Raw genomic sequence first — 23,919 nt, 5'->3', positions numbered from 1 at the left:
TGGCCTGCAAGGCCGCCTTGGAAACAGTAAAGGACTGCCCCGCGATGCCTCTGCCAGTGAAAATGGAGCTTGGGAGGGTCGCGTACGGCTCCCCCACGCTCCATTTTCACTGGCACAGGGTTGCAGGAGGGCGTCACAGCTGAAAATGGAGGTTGGGAGCCTGTTTCCTGGCAGAGTGCTCAGGCCACCACTGGCACTCCCGACACAAGTGACATCGAGCTGGCCAAACCCACCCTGGCCATGCCCATCCCAGCCCCCCCAAAGTCAAATAAACCCTGATGTGGACCTCAATGAAATCAAGTTTGACACCCCTGGTCTAAATAATGATATGTCTTCCACTTATACTGATGCTTTCTATTAAGATTTGAAACCACTACTAGAGCAATTAATTCTTTGTCCTTTTTTGTACTGCATTTGCTGTAATTGAAATACTCTTATGTTTATGACTCTTCAACTCTTATTTGATTAAATATGATACATACTTCGTAGAAGCCACGAACTAGTGCCTCGGTTTGTTGAACAACCCCTCTTTCTACTCGCCATTTAACCATTCTTTCAATATACTCCTTCTTGTTCTTTTCAGTTACTTGTATATTTGCACCTCCAGATTTCAACTCTCTTTCTGTTACCTAAAAAACAAATCAAATAAGCAAAACATAAATATTGGGCAGGAATAGAGAAACTACCATGACAAGTAGTACTTTTAACAATCAAATATTGCTCAAAAAAGATACTGCCTGAAGGTATGTATTGTTACATAGTTTTCAAATTGCATTATTTTATTTTGTTATCCAAATTTGAATTGAGCATTTATATTCTTCCTGACAATACTGAGGAATCAATTTACAATAGAGCCTTTTTCTATGACTTTTTTCTAACATAGTATTAGTTAGTATTAGGTTTTTGTTCCTATTTCACCTCTTAAATATTTTTAACATAGCATAAATATTTTAATGTGGTATTTGTTTGAGACCTATCATGGATGTTTTATTGTTCCTTGTTGTGGATGTCTATGCTTTTGCTATAAACCACAATGAACCAATTTACTGAATGGGCATATGTTGGAGATATTGTGTAGTCAGTTCCAGGCCACTGAAGAGAAATTCTATTATAACAACCCACTTCTGGACATGTGGCTAATGAGTTGAGTGCAATGCAGTGATGGCTCATAACTTATTTGCTTTCTAATCAGTATTGCCTTTAAAGTTGTATTAATTCTCTGTGCCAGCAATATTTAAAAAATGAATGTGTTGGTAATTAAAACGAGTAATAAATTCTCTAAATCCTCATTATTTCACCATTTACCCAAAAAGTAGTTTTCTGAATAAAGCAACCAGGACCATTTTTTCCAACTTTTATTTTCAAAAATTCTATCTAGATCAAATAGAGTTTTTATATGGGTTCTTAAAATTTAATCTCAATATTTATCAATCTTAACATTCAAAAACTATGCATTTCTCAGTTATTTTAATTTAGCTTTACTTAAATTGTATTATTTGGAGCAGATTCCTAATTTTCTAATGTCTAAGTGATAAGAAATATTAATCTATTTGAAATTTTAGTAGCTCAGATGTATGATGATCTTTAACTGTAACAAATATTTGACTTTTACTATACTTGCTGTTTCTTGCCCTCCTATTGTTTTAATAATTGGTCTCCAGTTAAGCTTTGTTCCTAATTTGAAATGTTTATGACTCCTAATTTTTAATTTATAATAGACTCATATTAAGTTACCTGTCCAAACACTTCCTCATTCACTGTGAAAGTGAGATCCAGAATATCAGTAATGATGTTGTCTTTCATCCATTGTAAACTTTGGTGGAATTCCTCATCCAGATATTCCATATCACTAAGGTCACATGGCCTGATTGACAATAGATAATAAATTATGTTCAAGTTTCAAACAATAAAATATTAAATAGTAGCCTCATTTCAAACTTTAACTGTCATTAGCTACCTGCAACTATAGCTAAGCATAGCTAAACATTGTTCAGTGGCAGGTAAGTAAAATTTGGAATATGAAGAATCAGCATTCTTCATATTCCAAATTTTACTGCCACTGCATAAAGAATTCTACTGCACCATTTTGTATCAGCTTCCTTGGGATCATCTAGTTGGTTAAGAAAGAAATTCCTTGTTAGATTTAGAGTGATTAGATATATATTTTCTTAATATTATTAGAGTGAATTACTTCTTGATTCATACTTGATATTGTTGTCTTCTGATCATGAAGTGTTATTGGATTTTTTTTATTCATACAAATCTTTGCTATACAGATTTTCTTACAAAGCAGTAATTCAAAATATTTCATTGTAACATATACAATAAAAGGGTAATAAAATATCTTTTGTCAAAATATCTTTTATATAAATAAATTAAGATATGTCCTATTGAATTCAAGGTTTCCCCCATTCTGATACCTAAACATTGCCATGTATATGAATGCATCATACATAAATATAATATTCAACCAACACAATCTGGTAATTGATATTCTAGTTTTAAAAAGGGAACCTTTCTTTCTTGAAAAAAGTTATTTTACTATAGTGTAGACTGTATAACCATTTAAACTTTTAAAATAGTTTTATCTGTGATTCTTGAATAATAAATTTTTAAAAGGCAAGAGTTGCACAAATAAACCTTTTGAAAACAGGCTCACTGTGCTTTAAAGGTGGAAGATTATTGCAACTCCTCAATGAATTCTCTCAGTCACACAATTGGCACAGATTAAATATCATAAACATGCTGATACCAGTTATCTATTCACCTTCCCATCCATCCAAGGATATCTGGATGTTTCCTGCATAAGTACGGTAGGTATGAAATTGGGAATTAGAAAATTTTACACCTTTGGTTCTGGGTTGGTTTGAACTATCCCAAATAATCTGGTGTGCAATTTGGGGGTTCTAGACTCTTTGTCCAATTTGAACAACTGGGTTGGACAGCATTTTTATAGCTTTTACTTGCACACCAGTTGTGCCTGCTTTTTGACTGGGAGACCCTGCTCATAGACACACCTGCTACGGTCAGCTCATAATTAATGAAATGCACTTTATATGGTCCTGCCTTTGATAGCCACTTATAAAATGCAACTGGTCCAAAATATAATGACATGGGTAATTAGGAAACCATCTCACAAGCTACCCTGGTTACTAGTGAGATTTTGAACGCAATCTAAGGAGCTGGTTTTTATCTATCTATAGAGCTTCTCATGCTAAACTATTTGTAGAACCATCTCTTTCTAATTATTTCCACTCAACTTGTAAGTTCTAAAAGGGTCAGCATACTCTAGATTACTTAAGCAATGTCATCTGGTGAGATCCAGAAGAAACAACTTCTCTAGTGCCAACAGCACCACCATTTGGAGTAGTGTCTTCTATGAGATTGGGTTGGTCTCAATTCTGCCCGTTTTTTAAAAGCAAGACTTCCCCAGGATACTAAGTCAGAGACTAGCATGAATGAATTTTTAATTAATTTTCTTGGCACTTTATGTCTTTATATTTACTTTGTCCTTTTTATATGAATTTATCTGTAATTTATTGATGTGTGCTGACCTGAGACATGTACTGAACAGGTGCCTGTATAAATTGAATGAATAAATGAGTAAATAAATTAAAACTGTCTTTAAAATTCCACTCATCCCGCCTTGCGAAGTGTAATCACAGTAATGTCATACTGGTTTCTTCCATTGAATCTGTAAATACTCACAGCCTTAACAATGCTTTGTAGAATGGCCTTGTGAAGAAAGCATCAAGTAGGTACTGATGAATAAGAGCAAGACCAAGGATACGACCACTAAATCGGAACCTGAACCAAAAACATACATAATGAGGTATGTGTTATTTTTGAGATAGTTTATTCCTTTTTTTCTGTTTGAAAATAATATATCTAACAGCAATCAAAGTATTTCACCAACATGTAAAAGCTGTCTTGATGATTTTCATAGGATTCATTTCATGTGATCCAAATTGATTTTCTAAGCAATTTCCTTCCTGACAATATGATAAAACTGCATTATAAATGCATCTTAAAAAGTTAAATAAACCAAAAAATAAGTTTATCTTTTACAACATCTTACTACATCTTTTACAAACAGATGTGCTTTGGGTCAGATCCTATGCTACATATTTATTTAGTCTTTCTCAACCTGATAATCTCCAGATAGTAGTATGTGTATGTGATTGGGAATTCTGGGAGCTGCAATTCCAACAAATCTTAAAGACTCAAAGTTGAAGAAGTTGCTTTAATATTCTATATAAGTATATATTACTGAACATGTGATGACCTGCTTCCCAAAAAGCCAAAACAAAAAAGGAATCTTAAATTAAAAGGAACAGTACTTGCAAGGTTGTGAAATGATCCACAAAGAAGAAAACATTATCTGGATTGCCTGGTGAGAAGAGAGGAGAAGAAAAAGGAGAAGGAGAAGGGGAAGGGGAAGGGAAGAGAGCTGGAAGGAACCTTGGAGGTGTCCTAGCCCAACCCCCTGCTCAAGTAGGAGAACCTATCCTGTACCATTTTAGATATGTGACTGTCTAGTCTCTTCTTAAAAACCTCCAGTGATGGAATGCCCACAATTTCTGCAGGCAAGCTGTTCCACTGGTTAATTGTCCTCACTGTTAGGAAGTTTCACCTTAATTCCAGGTTGCTTCTCTCTTTGTTTAGTTTCCAACCATTGCTTCTTGTCCTGCCCTCTGGTGCTTTGGAGAATACTCCCTCTCTTCTTTGTGGCAGACTGTCAAATACTGAAATACTGCTCTCATGTTACCCCTAATTATTATTTTCTTGTATGTTACATCTGTCAGTCCAGAAGCAGTCCAAATTACCTTTTCTGTTTTGAATGTAGATCATAGCATTAACATAGTTTGGACCATCATGGGGAAAGATTGTGGTCTCATGTAAACATATTAGAGAGGTCATTGGATACTGAATTAGGTATGCCTTTGCTCTAATCTTTGTGTTTGTACATTGTTCTTAAAAGTATCTTTTAAAAAATAAGCAGGGAAAACACATCTTCATATCATTTTCATTCTTCATCTATTATTTCCTCCCTTCTATTCAGTTGAAGGACACAGATATACAAAGAATATGGTAGCAATTCTCCTGTTGTGTGTTCTGCAAATTCAGAAGTTTGCACTTGAATGAACTTATTGTTTAAAAACTATATTAAAAATACTACTCTAAAAAGATTAATAAAAACATTTTTCTGAAAGAATTTAAATATGATATACTAAGCTTGGTCAAGATTCATTTTCAAATTCAACAAAATATCTGTAGAAGAACAAATAAGAGAAAAATAAACTGTAAATGAAAGGCAAATAGCTTGATTAAAGTCTTATTTTTCTTCCTAAATAAATATAATTGGAATTTTGGGAGGAAATGCAAAAGAACAAGAAATATTACTAAAGTAGTAAACAATTAAATAACTATGTAAAAATTGATATATAGGTCCAACCTCAAAGAATCCTACATAAAGACATTGATGAGAGTTAAAGGGAAAAAATGCACACATTAGCACAAGGACTAAGATGTATAATTGAATCTGCTTATTATATCAGAACAAAGGGATATCTAATTCAACTATCAGTTCCAACAGTGGGTATAGGCCTATGTAATATCCACAAAGTAGAACATGGGCACTATTGTATAGAATTCTTTTGCTCATTGAATCCCTTATGCTGATAAAATTTGATAAAATTCATAAAATAAAAAAGTACAATTTTAGACTTTAAGCAGATAAACTTTATCAAAATCAGGGAGTATCTAAAACATAACTTGAAGTGTAGCATAAAGTGAGATAAGTCAGTGGTCAGTGGATGCTGATAAAATCTGCCATCTTGGAGGCAGCTAGTCTTTATTGAGATACATTAGTACAAACAAAAGAAATAGAATTCCAAATTGTAACAATTGGTTTTTATTACTTTAAAGGTGAAATCATGAAAATTTAGTTTCAATATAATTTTTTAAAATTGAATTTTCAAACATATAAATGGTGCATATCAATGCAAAAAACAAATTAATTCATGTGGCTATCTAGATAAGTAATATTTGATATAAACAGAACTCTTATACAATAGAAGTATTATTTAATTCCTCTTAATATCAGTTTATTTTACTAATTTTGGGAAACAATTCTCCAGTCCAGATAATGTAGCATGCAATAAAACCTCAATCCATATGTTAGCCAGCATGTTAAAATTGAAAAAAGAAGGAACAAACAGAGTACGTTTGAAATCCTAGTATATGAGGGCAGACATGACTTTATTGCCATTACCAAAACTTGTTGGGATGAAACCCATGACTGAAGCATGTGGCTAGTGGGATTTAAACTATTCAAAAGAAATGGACCTAATAAAAGAAGAGGCAGAGTTACACTATACATAAAACATCATTGCATCTCTATAGAAATGTAATAACAAATGATGAAAACCTTGAATGCATTTGGTTTAATATAAAAGGAAAAAGGAATGACATTGCGAAAGGTGAATACTACAGACCACCCAACCAAACAGAGGAAATAGATAACATTTTTGCTAACCAGTTAGCTAGTGTGTGTGTAAGAAGTACACCAAAATAGTAACAGGTGACTTTAATTACCTGGATATCAAGTGAGAGACAAACTGCACATAGCGAAAGATCAAACAGGTTCCTGATAAATCTAAAAGACAACTCTATCTCACAAAAGGTAGAGAAGGGAACTAAGAGGATCAGCCATACTGGACAATTCTCATAGATAAAAGGAGTGGAACGTACAGGAACATTAGGGGACAGTGACTTAGTATTATTGGAATTCTACATAATGCAAGCACAAGAAATAGAACAAAAATCAGGGATCTGATCTCAACACACTTAGATAATGTTTGTGAAAGATTCCATGGATGGAAATCCTCAAGGGGAAAATAATCAAGAAGCTGTGCAACTTTAAAAAGTAAGATTTTAAAAACCCAGTCCAATATCACTGAAGAAGAAAAATAAGATACCAGAAGAAACTGATCAACTGAAAGACAAAACGGACATGTATAAAAAATGGAGAAAGGGGCACATAACTAAAGCAGAATATTAGCAAATAGCTAAGGTGAAGTCAGAAATGCTAAGGGCCTGAATGAATTAAGGACTGCAACAAATGTCAATAATAATATTAACAATAACAACAATTACACGAGGGAAGTATGCAGAGTGGTACTTCAAGGTTCTGTCTTAGGACCAATACTCTTCAACATCTTCATAAATGGTTTAAACAAGGGCATATAAAAGTAACTCATTAAATTTGCAGACAACACCAAGCTGGTGGGAACAGCCAATACTCTAGAAGGCAGTCTCAAGATCCTGAAGGATCTCAGCAGACCAGAGCCCTAGGCCCTATCCAATAAAATGTAATTCAATTGAAAGAAAAGTTAAGGTTTTACTTTTAGATAAAAAAACCAAACGCGCAGATATAGAATGGATGGTATCTGACTCCAAAGAAATAAGAAGGATCAAGAGTCCTAATGGATAACCACTTAAATATGAGCCAGCAGTAATGCTGCAATTGCCAAAAAAAGCTAACACAGTCCTAGGCTGGATTAAAAGAGGGATACAATCAAGACAGTGGTGGGAATCAATTTTTTTTTACTATTGGTTCTGTAGATGTAGGTTGGTGGGCGTGGCTTGGTGGGCATGGCAGGGGAAGGATACTGCAAAATCTCTATTCCCACCCCACTTCAGGGGAAGGTTACTGCAAAATCCCATTCCTTCCCCACCCCACTAACTTGCTTTCCAGTTCCGTTCTCTTGTGCGGGACAACAAAAGAAGACCCAACTGATCAGCTAGGACTTGGAAGGCAGAGGATAGATGGGGGAGGGGCCAGTCAGAGGTGGTATTTGCTGGTTCTCTGAACTACTCAAAATTTCCGCTACTGGTTCTCCAGAACTGCTCAGAACCTGCTGAATGCCACCTCTGAATCAAGATCACTTGAAGTATTAGTACCACTTTATAATGCCTTGGTAAGACCATACTTGGAATATTTCTTTCAGTTTGGGTTGTCATGATATAAAAAAGATGTTGGGATTCTAAAAAGACTGCAAAGAAGAGCAATGAAGATGATTAGGGACTGGAGACTAAAATATATGAAAAATGGTTACAGAAACTGGAACTACTCTAATGAAAAAACAACTAGGGGTGACATAATAGTATATCTATCATATCTAAGGGGCTGCCAAAAAAGAAAAAGGGATCTCCAAAGCACCTGAATGTAGGACAAGATGCAACAGATGGAAACCATTTGTCTGAAATGGTATGGAGTTTCCGGCTTGAGCGGGTATTGGGCTAGAAGACTTCCAAAGTCCCTTCCAACTCTGTTATTATGTATTCTGTGAATAGTAACTTACAGTTATAAAACCATGGATGAATCTGTCAAAATACCCTGGAATAATACCAAAGGTGTTTGTCATTTCTTCTAATATTAATTTTTCATAAAATTGCTTTCTATCTCATAAGTTATTTTATCTTAGTATTTTAAACAAATAAGAAAAAGAACGAGGTTATTATTTGATTCTATTTGTTTTCTGTCTAACTCTATTCCTGTAACATTTTACTGTATGAAATGATAAGAAGGTTGATCCAATTTTTTGGAAGGTTACTGAAAGTAGTATATTATGAAAATATATTTCTTGTGAATATTTTTGCAAATGAATATATACTCAGCAATATCAAAATAATTTTCAATTTAAATGTAGAATTTTGTACCACAAAAAATGTCAATATTGATAATAAAAAGTGGCAAAACTTTCCATAATACTTTTGACACTTTTTCTTACCAACCAATAAATTAACTGTATTCTGCTATTGTCCATTAAACAATGTTTATCATTGTGTTTTGTTCTTTTTAAAGAGACAATTAATGAAAAAGAGCATCAATCGATTCCTTAGTACAGAACTGCACATAACTGAAAATGAAGTATATTATCTTTATTTGCTCTGACACCAAGAGGTATTTGGCACTTCCTAAGGAACTTATTTTATTGCACTTAATTGAAAAGTTGTATACTAAAAAGCCACCTATTCCCATCACTAAGAAGGAATGAAAAGTTCTTTGTGGAAATGGTACTGCAACGTTATTATAACAACACAGTTGCAAGACACAATTACTGAAGAAATTTTTCATGTATTGTTTTTTAGGGAACTGAATTCAGAGAAAAGAATTTAAATTTTATTAAGCACAGCCATGTCTTTTTTTTCTGAAGGAATTGCTCTTTTCTGAAGCCACTTTTTCAGCATGTAAAATATTACTATTATTATAAGTGTTGCTGTCAAATATTATCAACAATGCTGATAGCAAAATCATTCCCACTAAAAACAACTTTTAGGATTTCAAAATGCAGACAGTTATGAGACCTTATAAAAAGAAACATCTAAGTGATGCAATGAAAAACAAAGACCGAACTAGACTAAGCATATTTGGGTGTATACTAATGTAATCAGAGCAGCAAAACATAAATATTTCTGTCTCCTTATTACATCTACAGACCGGTGTTCCTTCTCAAAGTGACTTCTACCCTAGTAGGAAGAGATGTTGCAATAGGATAATCTAAGGGGCTGCTATGAGAATTTTTTAAGGCTTCTGAAAAAAAAAAGTCATTCAGATTTATTTGGAGTTCATAATAGCTGGTTTTGGGTCCAAAAGAGATGGCTCTGATTATCTGTGCTGACTTTGATCCTGTGAGTGCTAAGGAACTAAATGGGATCTTCTATAATCTATATCATCTGCCCAGAAAAAAGGTCCCCAATCTGGACCTTTTTTCTTCCTCATTAATGAAAGTCTCCAAGGACAGGGATTGGAGCAGTGGTTAATATGTCCTTCAGAGAGAAAATGTTACTCCTTTCTTCGAAAGAGACAATTCTCCATTCTCAGGAAACATTGTTCAACTCAAATATACTGGATGATCCTTGGTCTGTTCCAAATATCTTCTAAGTTTTCTAGGCAGTATTAAGTCCAATAATTTGTTGGGGAATTGTACATCACTGAAAGTCAGATCCTTCAGTATACAATTTTCCAACACCCAGTAAAAAAGAAAATTTGAGAACATGAAATCACATAAATAAATTTACTTTAGAATATAGAAAAATCAATCCAGTAAGAATATAGTTGTTGGTTCCAACAAGAATATTGTCTATTTGAAATGTATATATTTGAATAAATCAATTACTGCTTATGGACAATGTTTGTAGATAGTTTTTAATTTAACAAATTGATTTACAAGCTGAATAAGCGCCTGATGATTTTAGATGATTTAATGATTGCAGGACAGGGTTCTTTGAATGTAAGCATAACTTTGTAACCTCATTTCTTTTCAAGGTATTTTTAAGCATAAATGTTATATCTATCATCTATCTATCTATCTATCTATCTATCTATCTATCTATCTATCTATCTATCTATCTATCTACACACACACACACTGTATACAGTCAGTCTGTCTGTCTATCTATCTATCTATCTATCTATCTATCTATCTATCTATCTATCTATCTATCTATCTATCTATCTATCTAATCTTCAAACCTGGAAGCAAATAAAAGTGAGAATTGAATGCCATGCTACTCACTATAATTTTGCAAACTAATCAATACTTTTGTTGGTTCATTCTAGAAACATGCACTTTTCCAGTGGAAAGAACAACAGATAAACAATTGCATTATTGAAACAGAAGGAAAAACAATGTGCATTTCCAGCTCTTTTGATTTCAACATGTTGGTTTAAAAAAAATATTTATCCCACCCTTTCTTTTCATATTCAACAAAGTGGCAAATATACCAATATTCCTTTATCTTCTTGTCTTCCTTTCAACATCAACCCTATCAGATGAGTTGGGCCAGGGGTGGGATTCAAATTTTTAACAACCAGTTCTGTGGGCATGGCTTAATTTGTGGGTGTGGCTTGGTGGTCACATGACTGGCTGGGCGTGGCTTGGTGGTAACGTGAGTGGCTGGGCGTGGCTTGGTTAGGTGGTCATTTGACTGGGTGGGTGTGGCCAATTTATCAGTCCGTTTTGCCAATTTAGCAATCCATTAAACAATACACAGCAGCCCCCTTTTCTATTCTACTTTTTAATACTGCATTAAGCTTTTTTTTTTTTAGTAGGGGGGAGAAATTGGCAATGCCTGGGGAAGGAAAGGTGTGCTTTTCACAGGTCTCATGACTATATTTAAAGGGCCAGCTAATGTCATTGGTGTTGGGAGATTCATTAGTGAGGCTGGATGTCTGATGTTCACTGGTGCAGTAACTGGAGTTGGTAAATTGACAGGTATGGTGAGTATTAACAGAGAACTCATTGGGCTAGAGATGTTAACCATGCTGGGCTTCTCATATTCATTGCAGCAGCCACAAGGCGAAGAGCTGCTCCTTTTTGTCCCATTTAACAATCTTTCTTACCACAGTTGTTAAGTAAGTCACTGCAGTTATTAAGTTAATAACACAGTTGTTAAGTGAATATGTCAGAAGGTTGCAAAAGTTGATCACATGATTCTGGGACACTGCAACTGTCATAAATATGAACCAGTTGACAAGCATCTGAATTTTGATAATGAGGATGCTGCAATGACTGTAAGTTGAAAAGCAGTCATTTCAGTGCCATTGTAACTTCAAATAGTCACTAAATGAACTGTTTTAAATTGAGGACAACCTGTATAGACAGAATCCTGTTAATTTCAAGGAGCCTACTGGATTCGGCTTCCTTCTGAACATGTAATTTTCAGAATAAAGTTATTGGCCTTATTGGAAGCTAGAAACAGAGGGTGGAAGTAATGGTTGTTAAATCGAGGGCTACCTGTATGGACTTAACCTCCAGAATTCCCCAGCCTTCTTTTTGCTGCAGATCCCATATCCAGTGTCAAGATGAAGAGATGAGACAGCATTTTATCAATAAAAAATTAATTTTGAATTATTCACTTTGTAAGGTATGCTTAAGCCAAAAATGAAGTATGCTTAACCCAAAAATGAACCAAAACAAAGACTTAAATGGAGGCTTGCAAATCAAAGAAAGCAGATTTTACTTTTTAATCAAAGTTAAAGTTCTAAGAAATTGTTCTTAGTTCTCTAATTACCTTGTAAATCTCTAGTCATGTAATCTAACAAGCTGTAAAACTCTAGTCATGTAATCTAACTAAGATTTACATCTTTCTGCAACAGACAGATTCTTTTCTGGCAGTGTTATCTTTTCTCTATTGTCTATCTAATTGACCACTTCAGCCTTTTGTTAACACCATAGGTCAAAGATGTGTGTGTGAATTGCTTTGACAGTTGGATATATAGTTATGTGCCAATTCCTGGAGGAAATAGAGGTGGCATTTATGGAAAGATTCATGAAGGATTATTTATGGAAGGATTCATGAAGGATTTAGATAACAGGACCATATACTTGATACAGGAGGATGCAATTGATTTTTAGGCATATGCTTAACAAGGAATAAATGCATAAGGAAATACATCTACAGCTGGATAACATATACTTTACAAGAGAGCAAGTGTCTATAGAGTAACTTTCTACTTAATGCTATGATATTCTACTTTTTATTTATTATCATTATTCCCTTTCAACTTTATATGATCACAATCTTAAAAACAGACCATGAATACACTCTAAGTTCTTACTCTTATACCAAAACTTTCTAAAATGCACAGATGAAAAAATATAGAGTTTGACTTCCGGGTTAAGCCCTCCTCGTTGACAGACCGGGGACCACGACTGTCCACGGCTTCGGTCCATGCTCTCTCGTTGGACAGCCCAAATCATTGTGATTAGGAGCTGAAGCTGGCTCGGAGGGGTGGTGGAGTAAGGGGAAGCTGCCAGCCAGGTTGAGGGGAGCTGCATCTCCCCCCTGGGCTTGGCAATTTCCCCCCCCCAAAGACGACCTGAGCGGTGGTCTAAAATGGCCACCCTGACGAGAAGGACTTAGCTGGACTAAGATTTGTGCAGGAGAGAAGAAAGAGGTGGATAACATAAGAACCGGGACAATTTGGCGCAACAACTAACTAAAAGGTACCCCGGGATGGACATTATAAGAATTTTTATGAAAGAATAAGAAAGCGGCAGAATTATAAAAGGAAAGGAAAAAAAGTGAAAATATTTTTGACAGCTGAGCGGGACTTCAAACCAGGACAGGAAGAAGCCAGAATAAGGTGTTTAAACAAATTGAATTAAAATACATTGGCAACAAACAGGTATAAATTAAAGCTGGAGTTAAGAGTATTAAAAAGAGGGGGGAAATATTTAAATTGGAGACTTGATTGGTTTGGAATACTGAGGCTCGGAAAGCCCTGAACAATAAAACGGGGGAGAGGGAAGAAGGTGAGGACATTGTATAATGGAGAGTGCCATCTTTAAACCGAAAAAGGGAAAGTTCCTATTTCTCTATGAATCTGATTGGATACAATGAAAAGGGAATATTGAAACAATATTTGGTATAAACCCAGTGTTGAAATAGTTGTGAATCTAGAAAGCTTGAAGAAGAAAAAAGAAAAAGAGAAGTTGTTTTGTGGATTTTAAAGACTATAAGATATAAGAGTGTGCAACGATGATATATCTCTGTGGGAACTAAAAATGGAACTATTACATGCAAGAGGTGAATCACTTGCCTCTGAGTTAAAAGCTATGGGAATGGCAATTGAAGAATATGAAGAAGAAACCTCAGAGAAGGAGGAGTTAGTCTAAGAAAAAGCCATATTAATTAAACAATCAACACAAAGAACACCACAAAGAAGAGGAAAAAGAAGGGGGGTTAAAAATGAGAGATTCAAGAAAGTAACTAATGGGGAATACCTATAAAAATCGGAAAGACAGAAAGAAATTGCAGAAAAGTAAAAGGGGGAAGGAAAATACAGAGAGAAAGAGGGATATAAATCAGAGGGAGAAAAGATTTGGAAAAATAAAAGGGAAGAGAGATAATGAGGAACAGGAACAGGAAAGAAAGAAACATGGGAATTGTAAAATAAAGGAAAACAATTGTTTATTTAGAATACATAGGAATAATGGTTAATGAATTAAGAAAGGGGATTCCGCATTGATATGAGGGGTAATAATAATGTACTTTGCAATTACAAATTATAGAATATAGACTATTGAGAGGAGGGAGGATCACTGATATCTTTTTAGAAGATGAATGTATGTTCTTATTTTTATTGTTACAAGAAAGGTTAATGTTTGTTATATATATTGAAATAATTGAAATGAATCATGAGGATGTTTAAAAATGAGATTAATATCCGTGACCAGGATTAGCAAAATGGACTAATTGTTTCTTTTTCTTCTATCTTTTTTGGTATTATAAATAAAACTCTATGGAAGTAAAGGGAGAAAATACATTGCGGAACCTGACTGAAAAGTATAATGTAAAGTAGTTTTTTTTTAAGGGAATGATTATTACTATAACTAATTAAAATAAATGTTTAATTGGGAATTAAGATGAGGGAATTAAGGAATATTTAAACCACTAAGATGACACCCCCAAATTATTAAAAGGGGAAGGGAAATTTATGTTTTATTTTGCGTGTAAAAGCTTGTATTTAGACTTTATGGAAAGAATATGCGATGGAATTGCAAATCTGACAGACAAAAGAATTAAAAGGGAATAAGTATGAAGATATGGGAATTATTAGTGATTTAAATGAGAAAAGAGTACTTTGGAGAAGGCTATGCTTAAAAGAAATGTTAATGCTTAAGAAATATATTCGAAATAAATTGAAATGAACTGAGAAGAAGTTTAGAATGAAAGTAATATTAATGAACAGGATTAATTTGTTTGTTCCTTTTCTTATGTAAAAGTTGAAATGGAGAGGTAAAATGAGAAAAGAGTACTTTGGAAAAGGCCACGCTTAAAAGAAATGTTAATGTTTAAGAAATATATTTGAAATAAATTGAAATGAATTGAGAAGAAGTTTAGAATGAAAGTAATATCAATGAACATAATTAATTTGTTCCTTTTCTTATGTAAAAGTTGAAATGAAGAGGTAATAATAGAATGAAGTTAAAAATGGATAAGACAGGAAGTTGAATGTAAAAATGAATATATAATTACTGTCATATTTGCATGTAAAAGTGGTGACTCGGAATTATGTTGTACACTGAAAAGAGCTCTTTTTTACTTTGTTTTGGAAAAATTGAATAAAACTTGTTTTTTTAAAAAAGAAAAACTATAGAGTTTCAAAGGCAGTACTTAAGGATAAAATGAACTTCATTAATGAAGTTAAACACCCATACACCCATCCATCGAACATCAATGCAAAAAACCACAGCTCACCCTGTCCAAAAAGGACCCTCCAAAAATAACAGATTTGTAGGCAGTGAACCAGATGCAAATCCCAGGGAGGACCATTTACCTATAAAGCCAAAGGACAAGGAGGTGGGGAGGAGGTGGTAGGGAGCAGATCAACCTGCAATCCTGTAAATTCCAAAGCTAGCGCCCCTTAAAAGAGAAGACTCCTAGAAAGCACATACAGACGCCAGCCCTTTTGCATCAGCATAGCTAAAAAGACACTAGCCAAATTGGCTCTCCTGAGCCTGGAAAGGTTCTGCAGCTTGCTGAGAAGCTGGAGAATGCGGTTGGTGAGCATGTGCACTTTAGAAACCCCATCCTACCCTTGGGGTTGTTTCAAAACACGATGGAGCTGTTTTGTTCACCACCAATTGAATAGCCCTGAAGCTATTGCTGAGCCCAATGTATGTAGCAAAGACTGCGCGGGATTAGTTTGATCAGGCAAATTATCCCCCCCACCATGCTACCAAGGTGGATTCCTGGGTGCTGCGCTGCAATGTAGAAATGGGAAACGGAGCAGCCAGCATGAGGGGAGCAGGAAGAACAGGGAGAAGAGAAGGACAGCAGGCAGCCTCCTCCTTACCTTATGCCGGCCACTCCGTTGCCCATTTCACCATTGCAGCATGGCACCATGGAGCTTTCCCCACCCACCACCACCCAGATGCCTTTGCTTCTCCTAAGGATTTCTTTGATTTGCAGCTCCTTCGTGTTTCTTGCCATCATGTGCAGGGAAAGAAAAGTTTGTGTGGGGCTAAAAAAAAAGTTAAATCAATCACAATCTTTTTCTTTTGCTCAAAATTGGAATTGATTGATTTAACTTTTTTTTAGCCCCACACAAACTTTTCTTTCCCTGCACACAATGGCAAGAAACGCGAAGGAGTTGCAAATCAGCTAGGCAAAGAAATCCTTGGGGAATTTGTTCTCCTGGCCAGCTCAGCCATGTGGCTTCTTGGCCAGGGGGAAAAGGAGAATGCACTGGCAGTGAAGCAAGCCAGGCAAGCCCAGGGATGGTGGGAGGAACAGCGCAGCAGCCTAGGCCAGCTGGGGAGTCAACCGGGGCTTGCTTGCAGGCTCACTCACCCAGGGAGATCAGGGCCTTGGCAAAAGGCAGGCAGCAATGGCAGGCAAGGCAGGTTAGTAATGGCGGGCGAGATGAGGAGCGATTGGGTGGGGTGAGTGGGCAGGAGGGGCGGGGCCAGCCAGGGGTTCAATTTACCAGTTCTCCAAACTGCAGAATCATAACTACTGGTTCTATAGAACTGGTCAGAACTGGTAGAATCCCACCCCTGAGTTGAGCTGAGAGAGAAAGTGACTGGGCTAAAGTCACTTAGCTATTTTTCATGCCTAAGGCAAAACTAGAACTCACAATCTCCTTGTTTCTAGGCATGTACCTTAACCATTACACTAAGTGTTTCCAACTATCTAGTTAAGAATTTAGAGAAGTCAGAGTTTCTATTTTGAAACCTTCCTTTAGAAATTCCCTTCCCAATTGATGCCTGCAATATCAACACTCAAGCAGTTTGCAGGAAATGAATGCAGTATTTATTCAACCTGTGTTTCTGGGCATGGAAATCTAAATAGTAGTTGGATAATTTGGTCATATAGCCCAGGGCTGTCTTCTGATAATGGATTTTTGAGGCATCAGAGCAAGAGATACTTCTCTATGATACTTAATCCTACTTTAATTGGAAACACAGGCAATTACCACTCAGCAATAATGTTTTGCTTGGTTGTAAGAATTTCTACTTACAATGCTAATGATTTCAGCATTAGGTATTTTTTAGCTATTTCTTCCACAAGGGATACATGACTTATATGCCACATAATTTATCAGCCCGAAGCTAGAACTTTTTGTGGCAATAATATGAAAGTGTTTTGACACTGCCTTCTTTTGAATGTTTTAATTCTCCCAATTTATAACTCTGGGGTCTTCTGGTGCTTTGCAGGGCAACAACTTACCCAGATATTATGAGAGAAAATGAAAGTTTGATTTGAACTTTAATTCAATAGAAAATTCTAGGACCTAAATGACTAGAGAAATTATGGTGAATCTTTTTAAATATGATGATTAGAATATTCTAATTATGCTTATGAATGAAAATTTGTCTTTAATTCTTATAAACACATTTGTCTATTTAGTTTAGTAATACTTTGGCACAAACCTCTACGGGATTTCATCAATCTAGTTCTGCGCTGACATGGGGTCTGTAAGTTTAGTATGGCAGATAAAGTCTCTTAACTAAAAAAAAACTTTTAACACTATTTTATATATAACTATGTACGATATCAATAATATTAAAAATAGCTAGAAAAAAGTTAAACAGGAAAAAAAAACCTTTATAATTTTACTAAACACTTTGTCTTTAATTCCCCCAAATGCTCTCTAAGTCCAAAGGAACAAATTCTCTTTCTTGAGAATTTGAGTGTGTGGTGTAGTAGTTCCCAAAGTGGGCAGTACCGCCCCCTGCGGGCAGTGGGATGCCTTAGGGGGGTGCTAAGATGCAAGGGGGCCAGCAGGGGGGCGCTAAGAGGCGGTAGGGGGCATTCGAGGAGTCGGCCCTGCAGGTTCACCCATTGACTAGCACCGCTCCGGAGCCGGCGCTCTAATGCAGAAGTGGTGGCACATTATGTGCCGCCACAGCCACGTTCGATGCGATGCCCCCGCCACCTCTTAGTGCCCCTGTGCTGGCCCCCTTGGGGATGCTAAGAGGCGGCAGGGAGGCGTTCGAGGCGCCGGCCCTGCAGGTTCACCCATTGACTGTAGTAACGCTCCGGAGCAGGCGCCTTCAATGCGGAAGTGGTGGCACGTTATGTGCCGCTGCGGCCGTGTTCGACATGCCGCCCCTCTGCCACCTCTTAGCGTCCCCAAGGGGGCCAGCAGAGGGGCACTAAGAGGCAGCAGGGGAACGTTTCAGACTCCGGTCCTGCAGGCTCACCCCATTGACTGTTGTACCGCACCAGAACCAGCGCCTCGAATGTGGCAGCACATTGGGAAAAACCGCCATCACCGCTTTCCCAAAGTGCCACCACTGTCGCATTCTGTCTGTCTGTCCATCTGTCCATCCATCCATCCATCCAAAAGGTCTGTCTGCTTGCCTGCCTGCCTTCCTGCCTACCTACCTACCTGTCTGTCTTTCTGCCTACCTACCTATCTACCAATATAGATCTATCTATCTAACTATCTATCTATTTATCTACCTACCTATCTACCTATCCATCCATCCAAAAGGTCTGTCTGTCTTCCTGCCTCCCTGCCTACCATCTATCTATCTATCTATCTATCTATCTATCTATCTATCTATCTATCTATCTATCTATCTATCTATCTATCTATCTATCTATCTATCTACCTACCTACCTACCTACCTACCTACCTACCTACCTACCTATCTATCTATCTATCTATCTATCTATCTATCTATCTATCTATCTATCTATCTATCTATCTATCTACCAATATATCTATCTGCCTGCCTGCCTGCCTCCCTCTCTCTCTTTCTCTCCATCCATCCATGTTCGAAGTGCTGGCCCCGCAGGCACATTGGGAAAGTAGAGCAAAGGCAGTCTGGGAGGGAGGGAAGGAGGGAGGGAGGGAGGGAGGGAGGGAGGGAGAGAGAGAGAGAGAGAGAGAGAGAGAGAGAGAGAGAGAGAGAGAGAGAGAGAGAGAGAGAGAGAAAGAGACACCTGATGCATCAGATTGAATGAGGCTTAGTTTAGACTGAGGCCCTTTTCTGCATTGAAACCTCTTTGGCTTCTATTAAAGGTTTTGTGGACAAAACATGGTCAAGACTATAAGGAAGCTCTCACATTTTGTTGAGGATTTAAACAGGATCCATTGGACCAGATCTCCACCCTAAAAATGACTTTCCCCCAATGTATTACAGTGCCAATTCTGAAGGCAAAACCAAAATGTACTGGTAAATTACAAGGAGAACACATACACACGCACACACACACACACACACACACCCTTCTAACCCTGCTGTAGCAGGTGATTGGACTAGAATAGATATCTCATTATCTTTCTCCTCCCTCCCTCCCTCCCTCCTTCTTTATTTCTTTTTCTTTCTGTCCTTTCCTTCCACCCCCCCTTCTTTGTCCCTTTTTCTTTCTTTCCCTTTTCTCTTTCTTTTCTTCCTCTCTTTCTCTCTCTCTTTCTTTTCTCTCTCTCTTTCCCTCTGTCAGGCTCACCTCTTTAGATCAGGGGTTGCCAAACCTTTGGACTTCCGGGACCACCAAACTCATAATTTTAAATCCCGGAGACCACTAATATGAATTTTGACTGACAGTGGCTTTCTGGCGTTGGTGGGAGAGAGAGAGAGAGAGAGAGAGATTTGATCCAACCTCTTTCTCTCCCTCTCTCTCTCACACACAGGCAGGGGTGGGATTTAGACCCCTGATCTAAAGCTGTCAAAACTTCAAAAACAGGTCAAGTAGCTCTGGGAAGGCCAGTCATAAATTAGAACACTTGCTAAACCACTGGCCATTAAGTGAGGACCACTTGTATTTGGTTTGCCAGTCACTTGGCCATGCCCACCCAGTCACATGACCAGCAAGCCACACCCACCCAGTCACATGACCAGCAAGCCACACCCCCGAATTGGGCCATGCCCACATAAATTTGAATTCCATCCCTGGGTGGGGGGCACCGAGGATGAGTTTGTAGCACCAAGGGGGTGGTGGATTAAAAAGTTTGGGAACCACTGGTCTAGCGTATCTAAGAACAAGTTTCCTGGAGGATGAAAAATCAGTTATTATAATATAATAAAATATAAAAATATAAACAATGTAATTGTGGGCACTGTTCCTTATTTTTTTGTCTTTCCACTTCTTCTGAAGTCTTCAACCAGATCTATCACTGTAGCTTTTCTGTCTGTCAGATATGTTACTAGATTGTACTTTATTGTATTTCTTTCATTAAAATAATTCTATCATGATTAAACCTGGCTCTTATATTAATAATTAAGTTTGATTAATTAATTATCTTCCCAAGGTTTTGTTAAGACTTGAGACTCTAGCATTCTCAGTTTTAGCTGTCTTATTGTAGGTCTAACATTGTGACAATCTCATATGAAGGAAGATGACATTGTAATTTATAAAATATTACACTTGAGAATAAAAAATGCATAGTTTATTTGATTTTTTAAAAAAATGAGAATTGCTATGACATGTATACTTAACTAAAAAGCTTACCATTCCAGGTGATTTTCTACAAATGCTGACATAGGGCTGATCTGTACAGTGTAAGTATCATTGGCTGAATACTCAAACAGGCCATAATAAGGATTGAAAAGCTCCTGAGAAAGAAGGAAGAAGAATTCCCGGGATGGGCCACTGTAATCCAAGCTGGGGGGGAAAAAAAACCACATAGAATGCACCCTTTTATTAATCAGACATGTTTCATGACAAATAGCTGGTGCTGCCACTTTATCCATGTTAAACAGATAGACATTTTATAGAGGTTTTGTGAATGGATTTTAATTTTGATTGAGGATTGATGCTGTAAAGGTACCTTTCCAAATTGCTTTGAAATCCAAAGTAAATATAAAGTTGTTTAAAATGCAGATTAAAATGAAGTTTTATTTCATATACTCACATTTTTCAAATCACTATTTTGAACTCTATTTTTTTACCTTGACCTACTGGAAGGGTGGGGAGGGTCAGCAAAGAGATACCCCTCTCCTCCAAAATCTTTTTCTTAATAGTCACTGCATTATAAAAAAAACTCTGAAATGTAGGTAGCAGCAAAAATAGTTACATTATCAATAATGAAAAATTATTATAAACATACAGAAAACAAATACCACTCAACATTTGTTATGTTTACTTGGAGATGTTATTTTGAATTCTTCCATAATTTACTGCTTTTTATCTCTACATAATTATTTATTCTTGATTATTTTACATCCTTATATTAAATGGTATTTTAATCTCATCTGAAAAAAATGACATGTCACTTATAATACCACTGGTCTGTCAACAAATGTCAAGAATGTGAACTATTTTGTGCTTTGTGCTTTCAAGGCCCTTCCTCTGAGACAACTGGCAAATAATTATTTCCTAGAATGATTTGCCCAAGTGTAATATATATTATAATTGTATACATACAGCATATATAATTATATAAATTCCTACCAACTGTTATTCTTTCATTATTAGGATAATTTTAGCCTGATTCAAATTAATAAAGATCCTTCATTTAATAATAAGCAGAAACATTTAAATATTAGAACAAATTCCTTAGCAAAAATATAAAATTTACCTCTTAAACTGTCTAAGTTCAAAGAGTTGTTAATTCAATTATAAATCTTTGAATAAATCATACCAAGGAGTCGTTAATTCACTTGTAAATTCTTACTGACTATGCAATTACTGGCAGGTTCTGTAAGATACTATTTATATGGGCTGGACTCATACCAATTATTTATATCCGTATTTACTGTCCTTCATTTGAAATAATTAAGGAAGATAGTTGTTACTGTAAGAATTTTATATTTGTTTTATGTGCTGATATTAAGGTATCTCTTTTGATTAATCCATCCTGACCTTTTCTACCATAATGCAATGATATTATTATGCTAAAAATGCACTATTTGGATTTAATTCCTTGCCAGTTATTTAGTATAACTTCCATTGGAAGTTCATTCCATATAAAATAACAGAAAGCAAGCTTTTTAGCCACATTTTGTGACTTCTTACCCTTCTTCCCCAACAAATGTAACATAGAGTTTATTTCTTTGGAGCTCCTTCCGTGAGTAAGCCATCACCTGATTAAAAGTGCCTTCCAGCAAGTGGTCACGCCTTATTATTAATCTAGAATGGGATGAATGAGAAGTAATTATGTAAATTGGATTATCCAATTATTGTTATTACAGTAATTAATTAAGTGTAAAGTTTCTTCTGCAATAAGTTGCTTCAATATTGTTGAAACAGTTTTGGCATACAATTTGATCCATCGGTTCTTTGTAAATAAAATAAAGTTAAACAGTCTATCAGCACAGAATTATAATTACAAAATTATAAAACCTTGTTAGAACTATGCTGCTAAATAATCACAAAAGAGATTTTTAGTGATGATAACTTAGCTTTGGAACATTATCACTATATTAATAAGCTGAACATTTATTTACATTTTAGTGTCAATAATTTTATTTACTCAAGTATTGTAATGTGTATAAACCTTTATTATATCTTCTGAAGTTTTATTTCCCATGATTGCCTAACATTAAAGCTGTTTTTTGTGATTGGGTATTGGCTAAATTCAAAAGAACTGACCATAATTCTCAAGAAATGTTTATTTAGCTCTTGTTCACTCAGAAAATGGTGTTCTGAACTAGCAATGCATTGTTTAGCCTACTAGGCAAATGGCTGGTTTGGTGGTGAGGAGCTGGTCTCTGTAGCTTATTTAGTCTTGGATTAGGAAAGGAGTGACGTGGAGTCAACCTGAAACTCCTTGGAAAGTTTGTGCCTGGCCAGAAGAGATAAGATTTGGAGGGTTCATCTCCCTGATAAGCCTAACCAAAGAAGGGGCTCACACCCTGTCTACCTATTCTTGTTCTCAAAGAATGCCTCTGCTTTTATCTGTATTTTTTTCAAATTGCATATTGCTTAGCTCTCCACAAAAAATACAACCACAAGTTACATAAAGAACAGATTTTTTTGTTTTACTATATACTGGCTTCACAATGATCACTATTTGCATTTAGATTATATTTACATTTTGCTAACCTTCCTTTGTATTTTTCTGCTTTACAGAACTGAAATTATCTCCAACTGGATTCCTTTATAGAAATACTCACTTAATTTTACCCGGGCCCTGGCCATATCCTTTTGCTTCTAGCTTTCGATAAAAGTTGCGAAGCTTGGCTTCAAAGTCTCTCCTGTAAGGAGAAGGTGCTCTTGCACTGGCCCGCTGCAAGCCTGATGAGTACAAACATAAAAAAGAATTTATAATTTGCAGCCACTGGCTTGAACTAATAGTTGCTAATAATGGATCTGATACATTAATGATCTCCTAGCATAATCTTTATATTTAAAAGACAAACCCTTTTATTTCACATTTATAGCATATGGGTATCATTCAACTGTTTAGAAGGTTTCATGTAATCAACAGATTGTAGATAAGGATGTAGATAAGCTTTTGTGAAAGGGGGCATTGGTTCTTACCTGATACGCCCATTCTATGGGAGCTGTGACGAGCATCTAGGCCAGAGTAATGCTTCCATCTTGCTGTTCGATAGGCTGAGCAAAGTTCTGAGGACTCGCCTCCTTGACGCTTGTCCCCAGTTTTGGCGAAGTCAAAGTAAATCACACTATTGTTCTTCCTTCACCGTTGCTCTCTTAATTCTTGACCAAGACCAGAACCAGAACCAGACTGGATGCTCATCACAGTTCCCAGAGAATGGGTGTATCAGGTAAGAACCAACGCCCCTTCTCCAGTGAGCTGTTCCAAGCATCCAGGCCAGGGACATACCCAAATTGGTGTGTCCTACGGGAGGGTCTCTGTCTGATTTGGAGTCTCCATCACTATATGAATTCTCTGTTGGACATGCCTGCCAAAGTCAGTCTCTGCCGAGGCAAAGGTATCCAGTCGATAATGTCTGATGAAGGGTGACGGTGACAACCACTTCG

The 23,919-nt window shown here is 36.3% G+C and overlaps 1 protein-coding gene across 10 annotated transcripts in view; it reads right to left on the bottom strand.

Moving 5' to 3' along the window:
• Window positions 1-23,919, bottom strand: part of HECW1 (HECT, C2 and WW domain containing E3 ubiquitin protein ligase 1) — a 307,384-nt gene that overhangs the window by 6,396 nt on the left and 277,069 nt on the right. For all 10 annotated transcript variants that reach the window (XM_087945048.1, XM_087945049.1, XM_087945044.1 and 7 more), the window contains 6 exons: window positions 23,088-23,208; window positions 21,988-22,101; window positions 20,482-20,634; window positions 3,709-3,807; window positions 1,735-1,864; window positions 483-629 (listed from right to left, as the gene is read on the bottom strand). In XM_087945048.1, coding sequence (XP_087801174.1) covers window positions 483-629; window positions 1,735-1,864; window positions 3,709-3,807; window positions 20,482-20,634; window positions 21,988-22,101; window positions 23,088-23,208 — 764 coding nt within the window. The remainder of the gene's footprint in view (window positions 1-482; window positions 630-1,734; window positions 1,865-3,708; window positions 3,808-20,481; window positions 20,635-21,987; window positions 22,102-23,087; window positions 23,209-23,919) is intronic.

This window comes from Notechis scutatus, chromosome Z (assembly GCF_049901735.1).
Source record: "Notechis scutatus isolate UNSWTSFEM ecotype Mainland chromosome Z, rNotScu1.2, whole genome shotgun sequence".
Classification (NCBI taxonomy): domain Eukaryota; kingdom Metazoa; phylum Chordata; class Lepidosauria; order Squamata; family Elapidae; genus Notechis; species Notechis scutatus.
The sequence above is the reverse complement of the archived record's forward strand: the minus strand, read 5'-3'. Positions and strand labels throughout refer to the sequence as shown.